The sequence below is a fragment of the Rhipicephalus microplus genome, chromosome 9 (genome assembly GCF_043290135.1).
Source record: "Rhipicephalus microplus isolate Deutch F79 chromosome 9, USDA_Rmic, whole genome shotgun sequence".
Lineage (NCBI taxonomy): Eukaryota > Metazoa > Arthropoda > Arachnida > Ixodida > Ixodidae > Rhipicephalus > Rhipicephalus microplus.
In genome coordinates this window covers 3566662-3586406 of record NC_134708.1, presented here as the reverse complement: position 1 = coordinate 3586406, position 19745 = coordinate 3566662, and the positions used below count along the sequence as shown (strand labels likewise).

Here is a 19745-nt window from a genome sequence, read left to right as displayed (position 1 = left end):
GATCAACTGAAGCAACACCGCGTCAGATCGTTGATATTCAGTCATGTCTGCAGTGCTTCAAGAAACAGAAAGTCGTATCCGTCTTCCACAGGTGCAGATTCCACTGGTGCGCGTGACAGGCAATCAGAATCGCTGTGCTTGCGACCCGACTTGTACAGGACTGTTATGTCGTAATCTTGCAACCTGAGGCTCCATCTAGCAAGTCACCCAGAAGGGTCCTTTAGGCCTGCGAGCCAGCACAGTGAGTGATGGTCTGCTTGAAACTGCTTGAAATGCTTGAAATGGTCTACCATATAAGTACGGTCGGAATTATTGTATGGCCCATATCACCGCCATTCTCTTTCCGTCGCCAAATAATTCATTTCAGCTCTCGAAAGAGTGCGAATAGCATATGTGACCCCTCGTTCCTCGTCGTTTTTCAGCTGCACGAGGATGGCACCTAGTCCCAAATCGCTTGCGTCTATGTGAATCTCTACATGTTGCGGCTTCTTCGTGGAAATGTGCAAGGACGGGCTGGTTTAGAAGTCGTCGTCGTAGCTCATTGAACGCGTCTTCTTGCTTTATTGTACAGGTGAAAGGTGTGTCTTCTTTCGTCAGTCGGGTTAGTGGTCCCACAATCTTCGAAAAATATTTCATGAATCATCTGTAATAAAGTGCAAAGTCCCAAGAATCGTCTTTTAGCCTTTTTATCCATTGGCCTGGGAAAATTTTTACAGCTGCCGTCTTTTCGGGGTCAGGTTGAATGCCTTCAGAGCTAACCGCATGACCGAGGAAAAGCTCATGAAAACCAAAATGACACTTTTGGGGTTTTATCGTCAGCCCTGCTGAACTAATCGCTTCGAGCACAGTCCGTAGTCGTTCCACATGCTGATCGAAGGTGGCGGAAAAGATGAGGACGTCATCAAGATAAACAAGGCAGGACTGCCATTTTAAGCCGAACAGCACAGTGTCCATCATCCGCTGAAATGTGGCAGGTGCGGAACACAGTCCAAATGGGAGTACCTTGAACTCGTATAACCCAGCTGGGGTGACGGAAGCAGCTTTCCCGCGATCTCGTTCGTCCACCTCTATCTGCCAGTATCCACTCTCGAGGTCTAGAGAGGAAAAGAATTTCGCGCCTCGTAGTCTGTCAAGGGTGTCATCGATCCTTGGAAGTGGATAGACATCCCGCTTTGTGACGACGTTCAATTTTCGGTAGTCAACGCCGTAGCGCAAAGTCTGGTCCTTTTTCTTTACCAGCACTACAGGTGAGGCCCATGGGCTGGCCAATGGTTGAATTAAGTCGTCTCTAAGCATTTCTTCAGCGTGGCCTCTGATGACTTCTCTCTCTCTTTTGGTGACACTCGGTACGGAGGCTGGCAAATAGGTTTAACAGATCCATCGATTATGATGCGGTGTTTGGTGATGGATGTTTTTCGCACTTTCAATGACGTGGAAAAACACGAGGCGTACTCCCGTATAAGGCTCTCAATTTTCTGTTTCTGGTTCGGTGATAGGGCTGCTCCGATGTGGATAGATGCGAGTATAGAATCTATTCCGTCAGGGTGTAGTGGTGCAGTCTGGGAAGAATTCAAATCCATAATCGAAAGTAATCGTGAAGGTGACCAACAACACTTCCCTTCGCAAGATGTTGCACCTCATTTCGGAAATTTGTCAAGACGACATTTGCACACCCATCATGCAGCCGTACAATATCTCTTGCTGCACAGATACCTTTCTCAAGTAATAGCCCAGTATTGCTTCCTGCCATTCCTTCATAGTCGTTGTATAGATTGCTTCTTACGGTGACAATAATCTTGCAGGTACTGTTACATCGTCGTCTGCAATCTGGAGTGCATCCAATCGTTTTTCACTCTCGAATGTCGCGATGTCGTGTTTCGTCGAGAAGGAGACGCACGTCTCCTGCAAGTTTATCATTGCGCCATTGGCCTGCAAAAAGTCCATTCCAATAATTACATCTCTTGAACACTCAGAAAAAAAAATGAAACTGGCGACTTAGGTGAAGCCGCGTATTCCGACTCTAGAGGGACACATGCCTGCCGGATCGATAAAGTGTCCCCGGTGGTTTGCACTTGCAGTCCTATTCAAGGGATCAGCACTTATTTCAGCGTTCTAGCAAGTCCCCTGCTCATGACGGAATAGTCTGCGCCTGTGTCTACCTAAGCATTCGTTTCGTAGCCGTCTATAAGCACCGACAAATCAGAAGCGACATTACCGTTTCCTCACGTAGTCTCGTGTCCACATCATCACATTTCGAAATTGGCACTGAAGGTTGTTTTCTTGCGTCGGCAGCAGCCTTACCTCCACAGGTCGCCGATCCTAGTTTTCCCGAAGCGGGCTTTGGGGAAGGCGCCTTGGAGAGTTTGAAGATGAGCGCGGACTTAGTCACCGATACCTCAGTGGTGCTGTCGACCGAGACTGATGCTGCTGAGAGGAGGTATACCTTGACGCGCTGACAACTACTCCTCGATTTCGAAAGGTCATTCCCCATTCCTAGGACAAGCAGTGCTTATGGAAAAACCCCGAAGTCCAGCTCGGCAATATTCACACATTCGGAAAAGATGGCCAGCTTCGCCACAGTGATAACAAAGCGGAATTCGATCAGGAGTGCGCCATATATCAGCTTTCCGGATCCTCGTCTCGGCTGGGGACGGCGTGAATCGAGTTTTCGGCAGATGGATGGTTGCTGCGGTGAAATGGGGTCAAAAGGCGACGAAAGGAAGTACAGGGGCGCCTCTCAGCCCCTCGTAGTACGAGACTGCGGGCTGCATCGGAACCGACGCTTGAACCGGCTGTGCTTGTGGCTGCTGCTCACGGATTGCCTATCTCACTTTCTCCCAAACAACTTCCGCTAACGACGACACCGTTGAGAAGTTGCCGTTGAGCTTCTGGGGCTCTTCTCGAAGCACTGATCGAATGAGCTTTCGTAACACGTTGATGCCATTCCCGAAAACTTCTTACACCGCGTCTACAGATGCGACGTTTACACCCCGATTTTAGTGCCTCGCTTGCTGTTGCAGAGTGTTTTCAACCGCTGTCACCTCGGTGCGAAATTCGGCGACGTTCCATGAGGGGAATCAGAGCAAACCATCAAAAATTTCCAGCTTCACCCCACGTATCATGTGCCGAAGTTTATTGCCCTCGCTCATATTTTGGTCAGACCAGCGAAATAAGCGGCAGATGTCTTCGAAATACCTTGCGACGCTTTCATTGTTACGCTGGTTTCTTGCCTGCAAGGCAGCTTCATCTCTTTCCTTGCAGTCTGTGCTTGGGTATGAGGCCAGTAGCTTTCATCGGAAGTCATCCCACGAGTGAATGGCTTCTTCATGGTTTTCGAACCACGTTCTTGCGCTGTCCTGCAACGCGAAATAAACGCGGCGGAGCTTCCGTTCTTCGGTCCATTCGTTGCACTGGGCGACGCGCTCATAACCCTCCCGTCAATCCTCGGCGTCTTCATGAGGACCACCACGAAAAGGGGCGGGCGTCCGTGGCTCATCGACAACGACGTGCGTGGCAGCGGTTGGAAGCGACATTTTGGTACTCTCACCGGAGACAGCTGGATACACTCTATAGGTTCTGGTGGCAGGAGAAATTCCGACGGCTCACCACGTAAACGACAGCTGGCGCGCTGATGAACTGGCGTGGGCTCGGTTGGTTCGAGTGGTCGTAGTTCCGGGCTGCTTCCTCGCTGAAGTTCCGGGCTGAAGGTGCTGGGATCATCACCCAGCACCTTCACCAGAATTGTTATCCAGATGGTTTAAGAATAACTATTTGTTGGGGCTAACTTGTGTCGGAAAAGTAAAGGAAAAAATGGCAGCATATCCACGGAGTGAATGATGGAGAGTGGGGCGAAGAATTCGTCCGTCCATTCGTTCTTGCTTCCGTCCGTTCCTGCGTACGTCTGTGTAACCGTCCAGGCGTCCATCCACCCGTCCGTGCGTGCGTTTGTTCGTGCATCCGTCCCTGCGTTCGTCCATGCATCCGCGCCTGCGTCCGTTCATGCATCCATCCATGCATCTGTCTGTGTGTCCGTTCGTCCATCTATTCGGCACTCCAAGTACCACCATCTCGCATCTTTTAATCATATATTCTCCATATAGAAGCACCGCCATCCAGCGGACATTTCAAGGACTAAACGGGAGGTGGCACATGCACACTTTCTTACGGCGTGCGCTTCGGGTTTACTTCCCACCTTTAACCACCTCGAGTTCATGGTACATACTAGTTCACTGCATTCATGGCTATGTGGCCCAACGCTCGCTAAACCTTTCTAAAACCAAGGAGGTTACACCCAGTGAGTATAACGTAGCAACCCTTTCTTGTCAGATCGTGCTCAATGTACATGCCAATAGCTGCTAATGGGGATCGCAGCGTGCGCGTTACCTAAAAGCCGAATGCTCCTGTCTCTCATTCCCCCTTAGCAGCCATTAACATGTGCATTGAGCACTATCTTTTATTGTTCGACAACGCACAGAAGAAGTCTCTCACCGGCACCACCTTGGAGGTCAAAATGTTATACTTGTTACATACTACGGGGGACGAACGGGTGCCGCTATAAGGAGTTTTGCCCCTAAAATGTAGCAGCGTTCCTGTTAGGAACGCTGCTACAATACGCTGCTACAATACGCTGCTACATGCTAATCAATCTCCGAGAAGACCTCGAGCGGTGCCCCACTTCTTTTTCGTCAAAATCGCGCGCTGAGGAGGCGCGCGTTGTCGCGGCCTTTTCTGTCTCATCATCGGGCCGCTGGTCTCATGGGGGGGCACACACGTACTGATGACGCGCGTAGTTCGAATACTGTGTCTGTATTTCGTCAATATATATATATATATATATATATATATATATATATATATATATATATATATATATATATATATATATATATATATATGTGTGTGTGTGTGTGTGTGTGTGCTAGATGATGCGAGAGCAGCCTTCTCTCGACATGAAAGAAAGCGAAATAGCGAGAGCTTCAAGATACATACATTTCACGCGTAAAGCTGGGCGAGCCACTCACCTGCCATGAAGCAGTACTGTCCCTGCGACGGATTGCTGCAGCGGTCCTCGTTGACGTGGAAGCTCCGGGGAAGCAGCTCGCCCGCGAACAGGTCGTACTGGTGCTTCATAAATCCTGCAATTAATCGCGGCACATCCGTCGGCAATAATGATGTCACAAGGTGGCAGGTCACGCACTCCCATCATCTATATCGCATGCGACTGAAAGTTCCCATCTAGAGCTTTTTTTAGGGAAGCACGCTGCATGGTTGTAAAAAACATTGTGACAGAAAACTCGTGAGATTCTGCGATAACTTCGAGAGGTGCTTCAGAGCCTTGAAAACACTGTGCCAGCATCTTGGTCAAGCGTAAAATGGAAGAAACGTGTCTACAATCATGTCCACAGATATGCGTCTTGCGCTACTGGCATGGTTTGCGCAATTTTATTGTCATGCGGCTGTGAACGCGTAGGCCAAACGGGGCGTAGCCTAAATGTGCGCTTACGAGAGGTTGAGCTGACGCTTTCAGGTGCTGCAGCCACGTCTCATTTGGCAGCTCATTGTAGATCATGCGGGTGTGCGCCCCACTTGCAGAAACCTACTATCAAATATAGACATGTTCATCTGCACACGCGTGAAATGGGTGGCGCATTCCTAATTAGATCTAATAACAAATGCATAAGTAATCCATCTATTACTCTTCTAGACGAAGAATACAGCTATCATTGAGGCAAAACATGAATAATGCTTCACACATTTCAGCTTACCGTTGCTCATCGTCCGAAGTCTCGCGGTGTCTCCCGCAGAACTGCCGTAGATTTGAGAGGCGTCAATGTAGGACGTCAGAATGTCCTGTTGCTGTCGCTGTCCTGAAAGTCGAGACGGTGTTTCGTGGAATTTCATTCCAAGAGCTAAAAAGGCGCCCGAGGCACGTGGAACCTTGGGATGAGAACTCTCAGAGTGAGCCAGTTCTCAAACAGTTAAGGAACGGAAACGCGCCAAGGTTTTACAGCGAGAGTCGCTCATGAGCGGGTACTAAGAACAAGTTAGTTTTCGTATTGATTGCAATACCGAACCATTCTTGCTGCGACGAGACGCTTGGCAAGCGAGAAAACGCACAGAAATAAATTACGCTGACGCCACCTTTAGTTCTGCACCATGACGTCCGTATGTAGGGGTATACTAGCTAAAGAAAAAAATTGCCCGCAGCTTCCCTCGGGGGAACACTGAGGAGGATGCGGAGCATATAATTGGTTAACGGGGTGTTAAAGTGCGACTTACTTGGGTCGATGGCTAAATTGGTTAACGTGGTTGTGAAATGGGGTGTTAAATTGCGACTTACTTGGGTCGATGGCTAAATTGGTTAACGTGGTTGTAGGAGGGGGTGTTAAATGAGTGAACACGTACACACGTATGCGAAAGGGCGGCGCTGGTCGAAGGGACGTCGATCATTGTGTTTGTGGATTCGTTGGAATTCATTTCACCGCGACCTTGGACGTCGACGCACCGTACAAACCAACCGACGAGCGGCAACTGAGCGAGCGAGCGCCGACCTTGAGTATATATACAGCACGACGGCGCATGCACTGTCAGCTGTTGAATGTTCTCGAAGCGCGACGCCACATGCGCGTCCACTGGAGAATCAGGAGAATTGTAGATGTCGAACGCGGTGTGTAGAGGAGGAAGGATGCACAGATGGTGGAGGAGTGAAGCGCGCGCGGTGTGTAGAGGAGGAAGGGATGCACAGATGGTGGAAGAGTGGGCGACGGCGCGATGGCGCATGCGCGCGCGTCAGCTGTCGAATGTTCGAGAAGCGGTGCGGACGGCGCACTACAAGGCGCGAGTATAAGATGCTCCGCATCTAAAACATTCAAATGTTGTTACCCAGCGTGCAACGAGTGCAGGGAGCGGAGCGTGGAAGGTTCATACAGGTCTGGTTGAAACGAGCGAAGAAAGGGTCGTCCGAAGGAATCTCGATAGAGAAGCAGTCGGGCGCGTTGCGTCTTCCCGGAGAGCAGCAGTCGACGACGTTGTTGGGGTCTGCAAGATTGCATAAATATTCTAGCTAAACTGGCTTTAAGTGATGGCATCCCATCACTGTCACGTTTGAAATGACAAAGTGTAACAAAAGTAGGCTCCATCATTCTAGGTATTAGGAGCTAAACCGAAATGGGGCAAAATTACTCATAAAAAATGACTCAGTTAGATTAAAAATTACACCTGTCGAAAATGAATGGCAGTGCAGAACTTGATATTCGATGAAATTACTTGATAACAGAAAGCAGCGTTTCTCCTAAAAGTTTCGCCAGCCGAAACAAAATAAGTATTTCTTTTATTTTCAATAGTGCAGCACTTTCCAAGTTTTGTACAAGTTTTGTTACAGTAGTCAGAAGTTTCTTTTATCAAGTACGTGAATATAAAGTAGTTTCTACGTCTAGTCTACATACGCAGCTATAACGAAGAACGAAAGCCAAGCGGCTTCACTCAGTACACTATACTGCCGCGAACCATGCATTGGGTTTGTTTATTTGTGTTTTTTTTCGGCCTGGCTGCGCCGGCCTGTGCTATCGCTGTTTTCACAGTGTTTCGAACAAACGCTACCACAGCGTTTCGGACAAACGCTATCGAACAACGCTTCAAGCGTTGTTCGATAGAAACAACGCTTCAAGCGTTGTTTGTTGGAAGCGCTGTTCGAACGAACAGCGTTTCTAACAAACGCTATCACGGCGTTCTCGATACAATTCAACTATTCGAGAAACCCTCGCGCCGAGGGATATAAATTCCCGCGCAGCCGATGCCGCGTCATTCGATCGCCGACGCTCACTAGCGTGCCCGTCGTTTTGCTGGCCGCTGCTTCGCCGCCTGTGTATTTTTTTCAGTTGTTAGGGGAGCACAGGTTCGCTTCAATAAACTTGTTTTCCTCATAGACAACTGCGTCGTCCTTTGCTGCGTGACATCTGGTGGAGGGGCGGGGTACATGAACCCTAAGCCATTGCCAAGCCGACAAGCACGCTCAGCTCGTGTCAGCCGCCGACAGCAAGGCCTTCAGCCAGAGTTTGGACTGCTCCCGGATAAAAAAGGAAAGAAGACGTAAAAACCACGATGATCAACGCAGGCACCATGACCAGCGCTGCCAACCCTCCCGTCGTTCTGCAACAACCTCGTTAGCCCCCATCATTCCGAGGATCTCCTGGTGAAGACCCGGAAGAGTGGCTGGAGAAGCTGGAGCGCATCCGCATCTTTAACAGGTGGGATGACGAAGAAACGTTTCGTCATCTTTTCTTCTATTTGGAGGATGCAGCTCGAACGTGGTTTGAGAACCATGAAGGCTCCCTAACCGACTGGACTGTCTTTAAGAGCGAATTCCTCAAAACATTCGCTACGGTTGTACGGAAAGAACGAGCCGCCCTTTTGTTGGAGACGCGAATGCAACACCCTAACGAAGGTGTTGTACTGTTCGCCGAGGAGATGAAGATGCTGTTCCGGAGAGCTGACCCCGAAATGGCAGAAGAGAAGAAGGTGCGCTTTCTGATGCGGGGAGTTAAACAAGAGCTCTTCGCTGGACTCATCCGCAACCCCCCTAAGACCGTCGCTGAGTTCGTCACCGAGGCTTCGATGATCGAGAGGACCTTGGATATGCGTTCGCGGCAATACGATAGACCACTCAACACCCTTTCGGTGAACCCGGTAAACGCCCCTGGATTGGCGACGGAAGACTTGCGGGAGACCATCCGCGCCGTCGTTCGCGAGGAACTGAGGAAATTGTTCCCAGCAACGCCGCAGCCCCAAGTCGCCTCCCTCACTGACGTCGCCCGCGAGGAGGTTCAGCAAGCACTGGGGAATTCCACGCCGTCGGAAGCATCTTGCGAACCACAAGCAATGATCTACTCCACTGCTGCTCGTCGACCCCGACCCGTTCCAACCCATTATCAAGAGGCCCCGCCGTACCGCCGCCCAATGTCGACCGCCCGAACCCCTGTAACCCGAAACCAGGCGCCCAGGAAGACCGAGGTGTGGCGAACGCCAGATAATCATCCGCTGTGCTACCACTGCGGAGAGGCCGACCACGTCTACCGCCGCTGCCCGTACAAGAGGCTGGGTTTGCGTGGGTTCTCCGTCGACGCACCCCGCCCGCGAGCCGACCAGCGCCCATTTGAGATCGAAGAATACCTGTCGAACACCATCCGTGGACCATCCCGTTTCAACCGTTCGCCGTCGCCCTACCCGTACCAATCCCCCAACCGTCGCAGCCATGCTGACTTCGCCCGTGGAAGGTCCCCCAGCCCACGAGGAGGAAACTAAAAGCAGCAACTTCTGGAGGTGAAGTTGCACAACGGCGAGAAAATGAAAACCCTCCAACGACGCAAGACCGTGATTCACGACTTGCCCTCATCCCGACGACCCGACGACACCCTGACGAGACCCCCGAAAACGACGACAGCTACGCTGCGCGACGCGTACCCGAAATGACGAAGCCTGCCGCTGAGAAGACGACGATGACGACGCATAGTGCCCGACCATCAACACGTGCAAGCCACGATACGACGCCCCGACGCACCCGAAATTCGAGGAAAGCGGCATCCGACGTCCAGTTGTCCATCGACGGCCTTGACGTAGTCGCCCTCATCGACACGGGAGCCGACTACTCGGTCATGAGCGGGTTATTCGTGTCCAAGCTAAAGAAAGTTACGACCAGATGGGACGGTCCGCACATACGCACAGCAGGAGGCCACCTCGTGACCCCAAGTGGAATGTGCACATCGCGCGTCACCATAGACGGCACTACGTACCCTTCGGAGTTCGTCATTTTGCCTAACTGCTCCCGCGACGTAATTCTCGGAATGGACTTTTTGACGGACAATGGCGCAATAATTGATCTGCAGACCAGGTCGATAACGTTTTCTTCCGATCACTCCACGACGCCGCAGTCGAACCTCGGACACCGTGCTGCTGTAAGGATCGCCGACGATCACGTCACCCTGCCACCTCGCGCAAGCTTGATGATCGCCGTCTATTGTAAAGGTGCTGCTCCTGACGTCGACGCTATCGTGGAGACTGACCAAAGGTTGCTTCTAGACCGCGGTGTGTCTGTCGCAAGAGGCATTGCGCGGTTTAAGCAACGCAGATCCCACGTTTTGGTCACCAATTTCACCGAGGAGTACCAGCATCTAAACAAGGGCGCTGCAATTGCGTTCCTCGAAGAAACGCAAGAAGCGAGTCAAGTGATCGCGGTCGCCACCTTTGAACGCGCACGCGCAGATGCTTCCAGGCTGCCACATCCTTTCGACGTGAACCCGGCGCTGTCGCAAGAAAATCGGGACAGATTACTGGAGTTGCTCCGTCACTACAGCGAGTGTTTTTCCTCGAACTCGAAGTTACGTCAGACACCTTTGGTGAAGCACCGGGTAATAACCGAAGATGGAGCCCGACCTACCAGTCACCGTACCGCGTTTCTTCACACGAGCGCGAAGCCATCCGGACTCAAGTTGATGACATGCTCAGCGACGACATAATACAGCCATCAAAAAGTCCGTGGGCTGCGCCGGTTGTACTCGTGAAGAAAAAAGATGGCACTTTAAGATTCTGCGTTGACTACCGGAGACTAAACAAAATCACCAAAAAGGACGTGTACCCCCTGCCACGAATCGACGACGCCCTCGACCACCTCTGCCACGCCAAGTACTTCTCATCCATGGATCTGAAGATCGGCTACTGGCAAATTGAAGTGGACGAGAGAGACCGAGAGAAGACTGCATTTATAACCCCGGACGGTCTATACGAGTTCAAGGTGATGCCGTTTGGGCTGTGCACGGCGCCTGCAACGTTTCAGAGAGTCGTGGACACTGTGCTAGCAGGCCTGAAGTGGCACACTTGCCTCGTATACCTCGACGACGTTGTCGTATTCGCCCGGACTTTCGACGAACACCTCACAAGGTTGGAATCTGTACTCGAGGCCATTCGTACGTCGGGGTTAACGCTGAAGCCTGAGAAGTGCCGTTTCGCGTACAAGGAACTCAAGTTCTTGGGTCACGTCGTGAACGCCGCGGGAGTCCTACCTGACCCGGCAAAAACATCAGCCATTGCGAACTTCCCAAGGCCGAAAGATAAGAAGGGTGTGCGAAGGTTTCTCGGACTGTGCGCATACTACCGGCACTTCGTCGCAAACTTCGCACGCATTGCAGAGCCACTCACGCGCTTGACGAAAGAAAGCACCCCTTTCAGCTGGGAAAACGACCAAGAAAAGGCATTCTGCGAGCTGCAACAACGCCTGCAAAACCCGCCCGTGCTTGCTCATTTAGACGAAAACGCCGAAACAGAAATGCACACGGACGCCAGTGATATCGGTTTGGGTGCCGTCCTCGTCCAAAAGCTAAGCGGTTACGAAAAGGTAATCGCCTATGCAAGCCGTGGTCTGTCGAAGGAGGAGAGAAACTACTCTGCCTCCGAGAAAGAATGCCTGGCTATCATATGGGCCATTTCAAAATTTCGCCCATACGTCTATGGTAGACTGTTTAAGGTTGTGACAGATCATCATGCGCTGTGTTGGCTCGCCAATTTGAAGGACCCCTCTGGCCGTCTTGGGCGGTGGAGCTTGCGCCTGCAAGAGTTTGACGTTACAATATTCTACAAATCCGGCAGGAAACATTCCGACGCCGACTGCCTGTCCCGCGCCCCCGTCGACCCACCACCACAGGACTCCGATGAAGACAGCGCGTTCTTCGGAGTCGTGACAGAGAGCGACCTAGCCGCCCAGCAGCGTGCCGACCCTGACCTCCGTGCCATGATCGACTACCGCGAAGGACGCAACGTCGCCGTGCCCAGGGCGTTCAAGCGCAACTTACCAGCATTCAGCCTCAAAAACTCCATCCTAGTGAAGAAGAATTTCAACCCCGGAACGAGAACGAATTATATACTTGCCATCCCCGCAGACCTTCGTGACGAAATTTTGGAAGCGTGCCACGACGACCCGTCTTCCGGACATCTCGGAACAGCTCGCACGATTACAAAAATCAAGGCGAAATACTTCTGGCCCCGCTTTACATCCGATGTCACCCACTACGTCCGGAGCTGCCGTGACTGCCAGCGACGAAAAGCACCACCGACGAGACCAGCCGGACTTCTGCAGCCGATCGCCATCCCAACGAGGCCCTTCCAACAGATCGGAATGGACCTTCTGGGCCCGTTCCCTACATCCCGATCCGCGAACAAATGGATTGTCGTAGCGACAGACTACATGACGCGCTACGCAGAGACCACCGCTCTCCCTACGGGAACTGCACAAGAAGTTGCAAAGTTCTTTATTAACCAAATTGTGCTGCGACATGGAGCACCTGAGGTCCTAATCACGGACCGCGGAACGACCTTCACTGCGGAGCTCATGCAAGGAATCTTACGCTACAGCAACACAGATCACCGAAGAACGACGGCGTACCACCCCCAAACGAATGGACTAGCGGAACGGCTCAATAAGACAATCGCGGATATGCTGTCTATGTACGTCGACGTTGAACATAAGACGTGGGACGAAATCCTCCCGTACGTCACGTTTGCGTACAACGCGGCTATTCAAAAAACCACGCAGATGACACCATTCGAGCTCGTCTACGGAAGACGACCGACTACGATGCTCGACGCCATGCTTCCGCACGTAGAAGACGACGACCTCAACGCCGACGTCCAAGGATACCGCCAACGTGCGGAGGAGGCCCGCCAGCTCGCTCGAGCTCGTATAACGGACCAGCAACTGGTGGATGCCGGACGCTACAATCTCCGACGCCGAGACGCCGAATACCATCCAGGATATCGTGTGTGGGTTTGGACTCCCATTCGACGACGTGGACTCAGTGAGAAACTTCTACGACGCTATTTCGGACCCTACCAGATTCTACGACGTGTTGGCGAACTAACGTACGAGGTGATCCCCGATGGAGACTCCCGTACATCACGACGACGCACGCGGCCCGAAGTCGTCCATGTGGTTCGCTTAAAGCCTTTCTACGGACGATGACGAACTTTTATTTTAATTTGTGTGGACTGTCCCTTATGTTAGCATCGGGTCGATGCACTCTTAGAGGAAGGGTAATGCCGCGAACCATGCGTTGGGTTTGTTTATTTGTGTTTTGTTTTTTTTCGGCCTGGCTGCGCCGGCCTGTGCTATCGCTGTTTTCACAGCGTTTCGAACAAACGCTACCACAGTGTTTCGAACAAACGCTATCGAACAACGCTTCAAGCGTTGTTCGATAGAAACAACGCTTCAAGCGTTGTTTGTTGGAAGCGCTGTTCGAACGAACAGCGTTTCTAACAAACGCTATCACGGCGTTCTCGATACAATTCGACTATTCGAGAAACCCTCGCGCCGAGGGATATAAATTCCCGCACAGCCGATGCCGCGTCATTCGATCGCCGACGCTCACTAGCGTGCCCGTCGTTTTGCTGGCCGCTGCTTCGCCGCCTGTGTATTTTTTTCAGTTGTTAGGGGAGCACAGGTTCGCTTCAATAAACTTGTTTTCCTCATAGACAACTGCGTCGTCCTTTGCTGCGTGACAATACTATATATTCAATACAACGAAAGTAACGAATTAGGGCAGTTCCATCAACTCACTTCCGAGGTCGACGATCTCTCCGGGGTCGGCCATGAGGGGCGCCAAGGCGAAGTCGTGGTCGATGAACTGTCCCAGCTGCATCACCATATGCGTGATGTTGGTGGCCGAGTTTCTCACGTTCGGGTGAACCATGTACGAGATCTTGCGAGCGTTGGGCAACGGACTGCCATCGACAGCCACACGCGGGGAACTGACACCTGCGCCGAACATTTTGAGCAGAAGGGACACCGTTTCACGTCAAGGGCAATGAATGCGATAGCAGCAAACTGGTACGCTCGATGCAAATAAAACACATGCCACGTCTCTGATTCTGGTGATGTAGGGCTAACTTTAGGATCCTATCTGGCGCAACTCTATAAAGAACGCAGTAGTAAGGAAATACGGCCGCTCTATGGATTGGAGGGATTTTCACGTTGTCTACCACTTCGGCGAAAAGTATGCCGTAAAAACACAGCACGTACTGTACTCAGATCTAGTTGACAAAGAGCGCCCACTTTCTAAAATCAAGGGTCGCAGTAGCAACCCAAGCGACGCAACCCCCCCCCCCCTTCCCATTCCAGTGCTTCCAGTGCACTTTCACGCAGTTAAACATCTTTGCGCGATGGAGTATGCAACTACATGAACAGTAGCTGCAGCTTTTCGAGTTCATCATGCACATGGTTGAGACTTGAATAGCTGCGCATGTTGGCCTTCGTTCAATATGGGCAGTTACTAAACGCGCTGAATGCATGGGGATACAATTATTTATGATGAAGCACGTTTTAGAGATAAACTCTGCAATTTAGCAGCCCACATGCATTTGCGGATAGAGTGGCGCCATGATCGAAACGTGAAAGTTTGTAAAATTTCTCTCTTTGCCAGCGTGCTGTGGTTGGCCGTGTAAGACACGCTCACCGTCCTGGTAGGCCGGGGGAAGCAGGCGATTCATGCAGGAATTTGCCGATCCCCATGCCGGGTTCTGGAGGTTGTTGCACGTCCCGTCGGCATCGCGGTATCTCTTGGCCGGGTTGCAGGTGACATTCGTGAGCGGGCAGTAGCCGGACAGCGCTGTCGAGCTGAGGTCCACCGCTTCCAGCCTCTCGACAGCATCGTCGCTCCAGTTTTCGGAGCTGCGTCGAGCATTCAGTGATCACACGACGTTTATTTATTTATTTATTTATTTATTTATTTATTTATTTATTTATTTATTTATTTTGAAGCCTTGGGTGCCCGAGAAAACGCGAAAATTGACACGTGTGGTGCGAAAATACAAGAAAGGATCATCACGGGATAACGTCAACATGGTGCAACAAATCGCCAAAATCTGAGACGTAATCATGACGTCACGCGATGGTGTCATCGACATCTTTGCTTCGTCCATGGTGGGCCGATCATGGAGGCAACCGGGAGAGGCGACTCCGATCTTGGAGTCAGCTGTGCAGAAGGCTTTCGAAGGAGAAACAGCGCTTTCCAAGCGAGAACGCTAGGTGCCTCTTTAATTGTGGTTCGCCAATTCCGCCTCAGTGAGCTTTAACAGGTGTCAGGTTTGATTGGTCGATGAGCTTTCAGAGCGACTGAGACACGCCGTAGTGAAGAGCTCCAGATAGACGGGTCCCTGGAATTTCGTCTCGCATGAATTGCAGCCAGAATCGAACGTTTGGGTCAGCAGCCGAAACGCAGCCAAGCACGATAGCCAGAAAACCATTGTGGTGGCTAAATTTCATACTGATGCTATTTTGCTAGGCTTATTAGAATAGCGCTCTGTGAATGCGTGTGAGGTGAAAAGCTCAAATATAGCCATCTTAAGGAACAAAATTTTTATTCTTGGCATGAAGATTTCAATAGTTAGTAATAACATCTGCGGTTTTACTCCATACTCCAGAAATTTCGTTCATTCGGTGTTTTTTAATATGCCCTGACAGCACACGACACCTTCGAATCAGCAGCCGAACAGCGTAACCGCCATGGCGTCACAAATAGTTAAACTCGGTTTCTTTTTGCCTCGTACAAAAGAACAGGCATCACCTAAAACGGATAAATTTTGTGAGCGGATCTACAATTACGGAAAAATATATGCGAGTGTCACTCCGCTTGGGAGTTGCGTCATTACAAGTAACTCAAGCGACGTAATTTTTATAGTTAAACAACAGAAGAGTAAATTTTGCAGCTTTACAGAAATTGAGGACGCATAAAACATGCGCATTCTTTCTATTTTTATTCATTCTTTTCAGCATAGCGGACACTCCAGGCACCCTTTTTTCTCCTTTTCTCTTGAAGCACGTGAGCCCCACGGGTTGGATTTTGAATGATACCTATTTTGACTAACTATTTTACTATTTTAACATCCCAAAACCACCATCTGATTATGAGAGACGCCATAGTGGAGGCCTTCGGAAAATTCGATCTCCTGGGGTTCTTTAACATGCACCCAAATGTGAGCACACGTTCCGACAAAATAAAGCCTTATTCTGCAAATAGCTCTGACAGCATACGCTCTTACGTGTTAAATGCTTGCTCTGGTGTAATTCGCCCACCACCTTGTTATAATCTTTGAGAAATCATTGCGTGCCTGTTTACCTGGAGAATGGAAAGTCGCGGAGGCCGATTTTCCTAACGAGCGTGTGTAGTAAGACAATAAAGCATATAGTCTACAGCGTCGTGAAGAAACGTATCTAGAGAGTAACAACTTTTTTACCGAATTTCAGCAAGGCTTTCGGTCTTTCCTTTCCAATGCAGCTCATGCTTAGAATCCAGTCACGATGTTTTTGATTTCTTTGAGCTTAGTGGGCGGACTGACTGCATATTCCTGGACTTTGAGAAAGCGTTTGATTCTCTGCCCCATGTTCTGCTGCTGCACAATCACTCGGTATTACTCCTGCATTGCTTGATTAGATAAGGTGTTATCTACAAGAGCGGATGCAACATGTCGTAATTAAATACGTTGCTGTTACTTTGGGAGTTCCTCTTTGTTGCTGATTTTGCTGTTTGTAGTCTACATTTCTCAGGAGGTCTCATGCAAAGAATGCGGATGATTGTGTAGTTTACCATTGTATACATCTGACCATCAGCAATTGTAATGTGACTGCATTATGCGCTGGTGGTGGCGTATGTCCTTGAACCCTAGGAAGCGCCAATGCGCCTCCCTCCCTCGTAAACGCGACCCATACATGTTTCATTTAACATTGCGTACCATCCAGCTAACTCGCGTAACTCAGTATAAATACCTTGGTGTTTACTTTTCATCAAGTTTTACCTGAAACTAAACACGTTGAATATGTCACAGCGAGATCCCGCAGAATGTTAAAGTTTGTTAGGCTGAACTTCCGGTTAGCTTCCCCCAAATTGTGAGTACTACTCTATAGTATACTTTTCGAATGTCTTGCGCATCTGTGAGTACACCTGTGGGGCTTGAGACCCACAAATAAAAACTCTGTATAATATGCTGGAGCTCGTACAGATCTCCACGCAGCTCGTTTGGCAAGTAGCAACTATAACTTAATGTCAGTGTCACTGCGCTTAAGGACAGGTTAAGGCGGCATTTGTTAATTTCGCGTAGGAAAAACTTGAGAATAAAAATGATCTTCAAAATATTTCATGGGGTAAATAAAATAGACGAAGAATCTTACCTTTCACCTCCCCATTTTTTTTATAGAAAATAACGGACCACCCTAAAAAGTTAAGAGAAAGTACTTGCAGAACAAACGTCTCCCAAACTCTTTTTTTTTTTTGTTCGCTCACGATCCCCCAGTTGAATCGGCTTCCGCAATTGATTGCTAACTCATTCAAAGACATGCTGCTACACTTACATTTTTGATGAACAACTGTTTTTGTGTTCATCTTGTTCTTTTTGAATAGTTTATTTTATGTAAGCCGATGCAACGCTGCGTGTTTGCCTCGTGTGAAAATGTCCTTGGGCGCTGCAGGTATTTTTGAATAAATAAAGAAAGAAATCATGAACTCTAATCGAATCTTCCATGTTTCGCACATTTCGGTGGCTGCATGCAACACAGCTTGCGAAAAAACCTGCGCCAGCGAATGTGCAAGAACAATAATAAGAATAACTACATTATTATTATTATTATTATTATTATTATTATTATTATTATTATTATTATTATTATTATTATTATTATTATTATTATTATTATTATTATTATTATTATTATTATTATTATTATTATTATTATTATTATTATACTATTCTCGTCCCACCACAAGGACAGATGTGGGAACCTACGAGGTGTACACTCTGCAGCGCGAGGACCAAATACGTTCCACGTACACGACTAATGTGCTTCGCGCTTATCCATCGAGTATAGCTCAGCTCAGGCACACTGAATAGCAAGTATGATCCTCCTCGATCAGCTGCCTTTTTGCATCGACTACGGCGCTGCTGATACAAGGGCAACATGCTGAAATTTTAGTGCAGCAGCAGAGGAGCTACTGTCTGAAAGACTGGGATGCGCATAGGAGGAAAGCGTACGTTTATTTAAAGGCACGCTTAAGAGAAACGTTTAGTTATTCTTGCTAAACTGTAAATAATTTCGCCCTTATAAGTTCCTCATGAGAACGCTAAGCGAACCGCAAAGTTCTATTTTCTAATTCCACGCCAAAACTGGAGCGCGTGAGCCTCACAACTCCGCAAAAATTTTCAAATTGATTGCGAACATGGGAGGCAGATTCTAGGCCACACCTGGCCATGGCTGAGGCACCTAAGTATTGCACCGAAAGAGCCGATTATGGTGTCTGTAACCGAGGAGCTGTAAGAAAAGAAAGGAACAATGGGATTTGAACAGCGGCCCTTTACGAGGCTGACGAGTATTTCACCACAGAGCCACGCTGGCGCTTAAAACTCCTTCGCAAAAAGACTTTACACAGGCGTCGTGTCGGGCAAGGTATGTAATATGACGTAATATGACGTCGTAAAAGAATAAAATAACAACCAGGCATCACACAATGCTAAGTGCACAACCTCTGGGACGTTGAATGCTTCCAATGCCTTATAAAAGAGAAACGCAAGAAGCAGAGCATCCGGTTTGCAAACACCTTATGAATAATAGGAAGGCAAACTTGCTCAGTCGTCATGAGCACATACAAGTGCGCATATCTCTAGCGGGCACCTCGCTTACTAACGAAGAACCCAGAAACTAGCGGGGGTTTATGGCGGGTATCTTGCACTTGCGTTGCCCGAGAGTTGCCCTTTCTTGGGTGAGGATTTGGTGTTTGAATCTCTCATAAATAGACGGGGATTCTGAGAATAAAGTTTTGTTTGCCCTCGCCTCGTGTCTTCGTACTTTTGCTATGCGTTTGTCTCCTACAGAGTTTCGGTATCCTATCAACACTCAAGGGTGTATTGCGCGTTCTCCCAGCGAATGGCAAGTTTACAAGAGAGAGGCACCTGAATGATCTGAGCAGCTCCCTGCTGGTCTCCTCGAAGAGCCGTGCCACCCGGGCGAGCTGTGCGGCCTCCTTGGTCGCCCTGCGGCTGTGCTGGTGACGAAGCGAGGCGTACGGGCAGCCCCCTGAAGCGCGGTCCTCTGCCGAAAACGTTAATAATTAGTGAATCCATTAAGTCCATAGATGCAGCCTATTCCGGGGGTCTGTGGCTTCTCGAGAAAAAAAATTCTGCTAAAAGTTGTTCGGATCCTTCTCTCACGTGTGTTGCAATTAACAACGCCTTGTTTGGGGGAAGTTACAGAGATTGGACTGTCCTGGTGCATTATTTTTTTCCTGAGGCACTTCCATGCGGTCACTGTTTCTGTTGAAGCATAACCGTAGAATAAATAGTTGTTTCTGAATTTCATCCTAATAACTTAGGAGTGAAGGCGGCGCCGATTCTGCCAATGACATAAAAGGGTGATAAAAAATCCGCAAACGTGGGCTCTGTGCGCGAGGCGACGTCTCGACAAGCGGACGAAATGCCCGCCCAAATGCCTCGGCAGTCTCCTTTCGTAGAATGTGGCTAGAAAAGGAGTCCTTCCCAGCGGAGCTAATTCAGGCTATCCGGAAGGCCCACGATACGGTCGGGAGCCGCCTGCGTCAACCTAAGGGTTGATCTTCATGATCTGAACAAGGTCGAACACACCATTCCACGCCAAGCGAAGCTGATACGTGTGGCCCTGCGGTGTTTGTATCACTGGGTTAATTCCCACGGTAATCTGTGTT

General features: G+C 49.5%; 1 protein-coding gene across 1 annotated transcript in view; it reads right to left on the bottom strand.

The window, feature by feature from the left end:
• LOC119164818 (chorion peroxidase-like) overlaps nt 1-19745 on the bottom strand; it is an 84171-nt gene that overhangs the window by 48970 nt on the left and 15456 nt on the right. The window contains exons 2-7 of the mRNA XM_075872990.1: nt 18979-19117; nt 14496-14710; nt 13601-13798; nt 6883-7038; nt 5766-5867; nt 5022-5135 (exon numbers count right to left, since the gene is read on the bottom strand). Of these exons, the coding sequence (XP_075729105.1) occupies nt 5022-5135; nt 5766-5867; nt 6883-7038; nt 13601-13798; nt 14496-14710; nt 18979-19117 (924 nt within the window). The remainder of the gene's footprint in view (nt 1-5021; nt 5136-5765; nt 5868-6882; nt 7039-13600; nt 13799-14495; nt 14711-18978; nt 19118-19745) is intronic.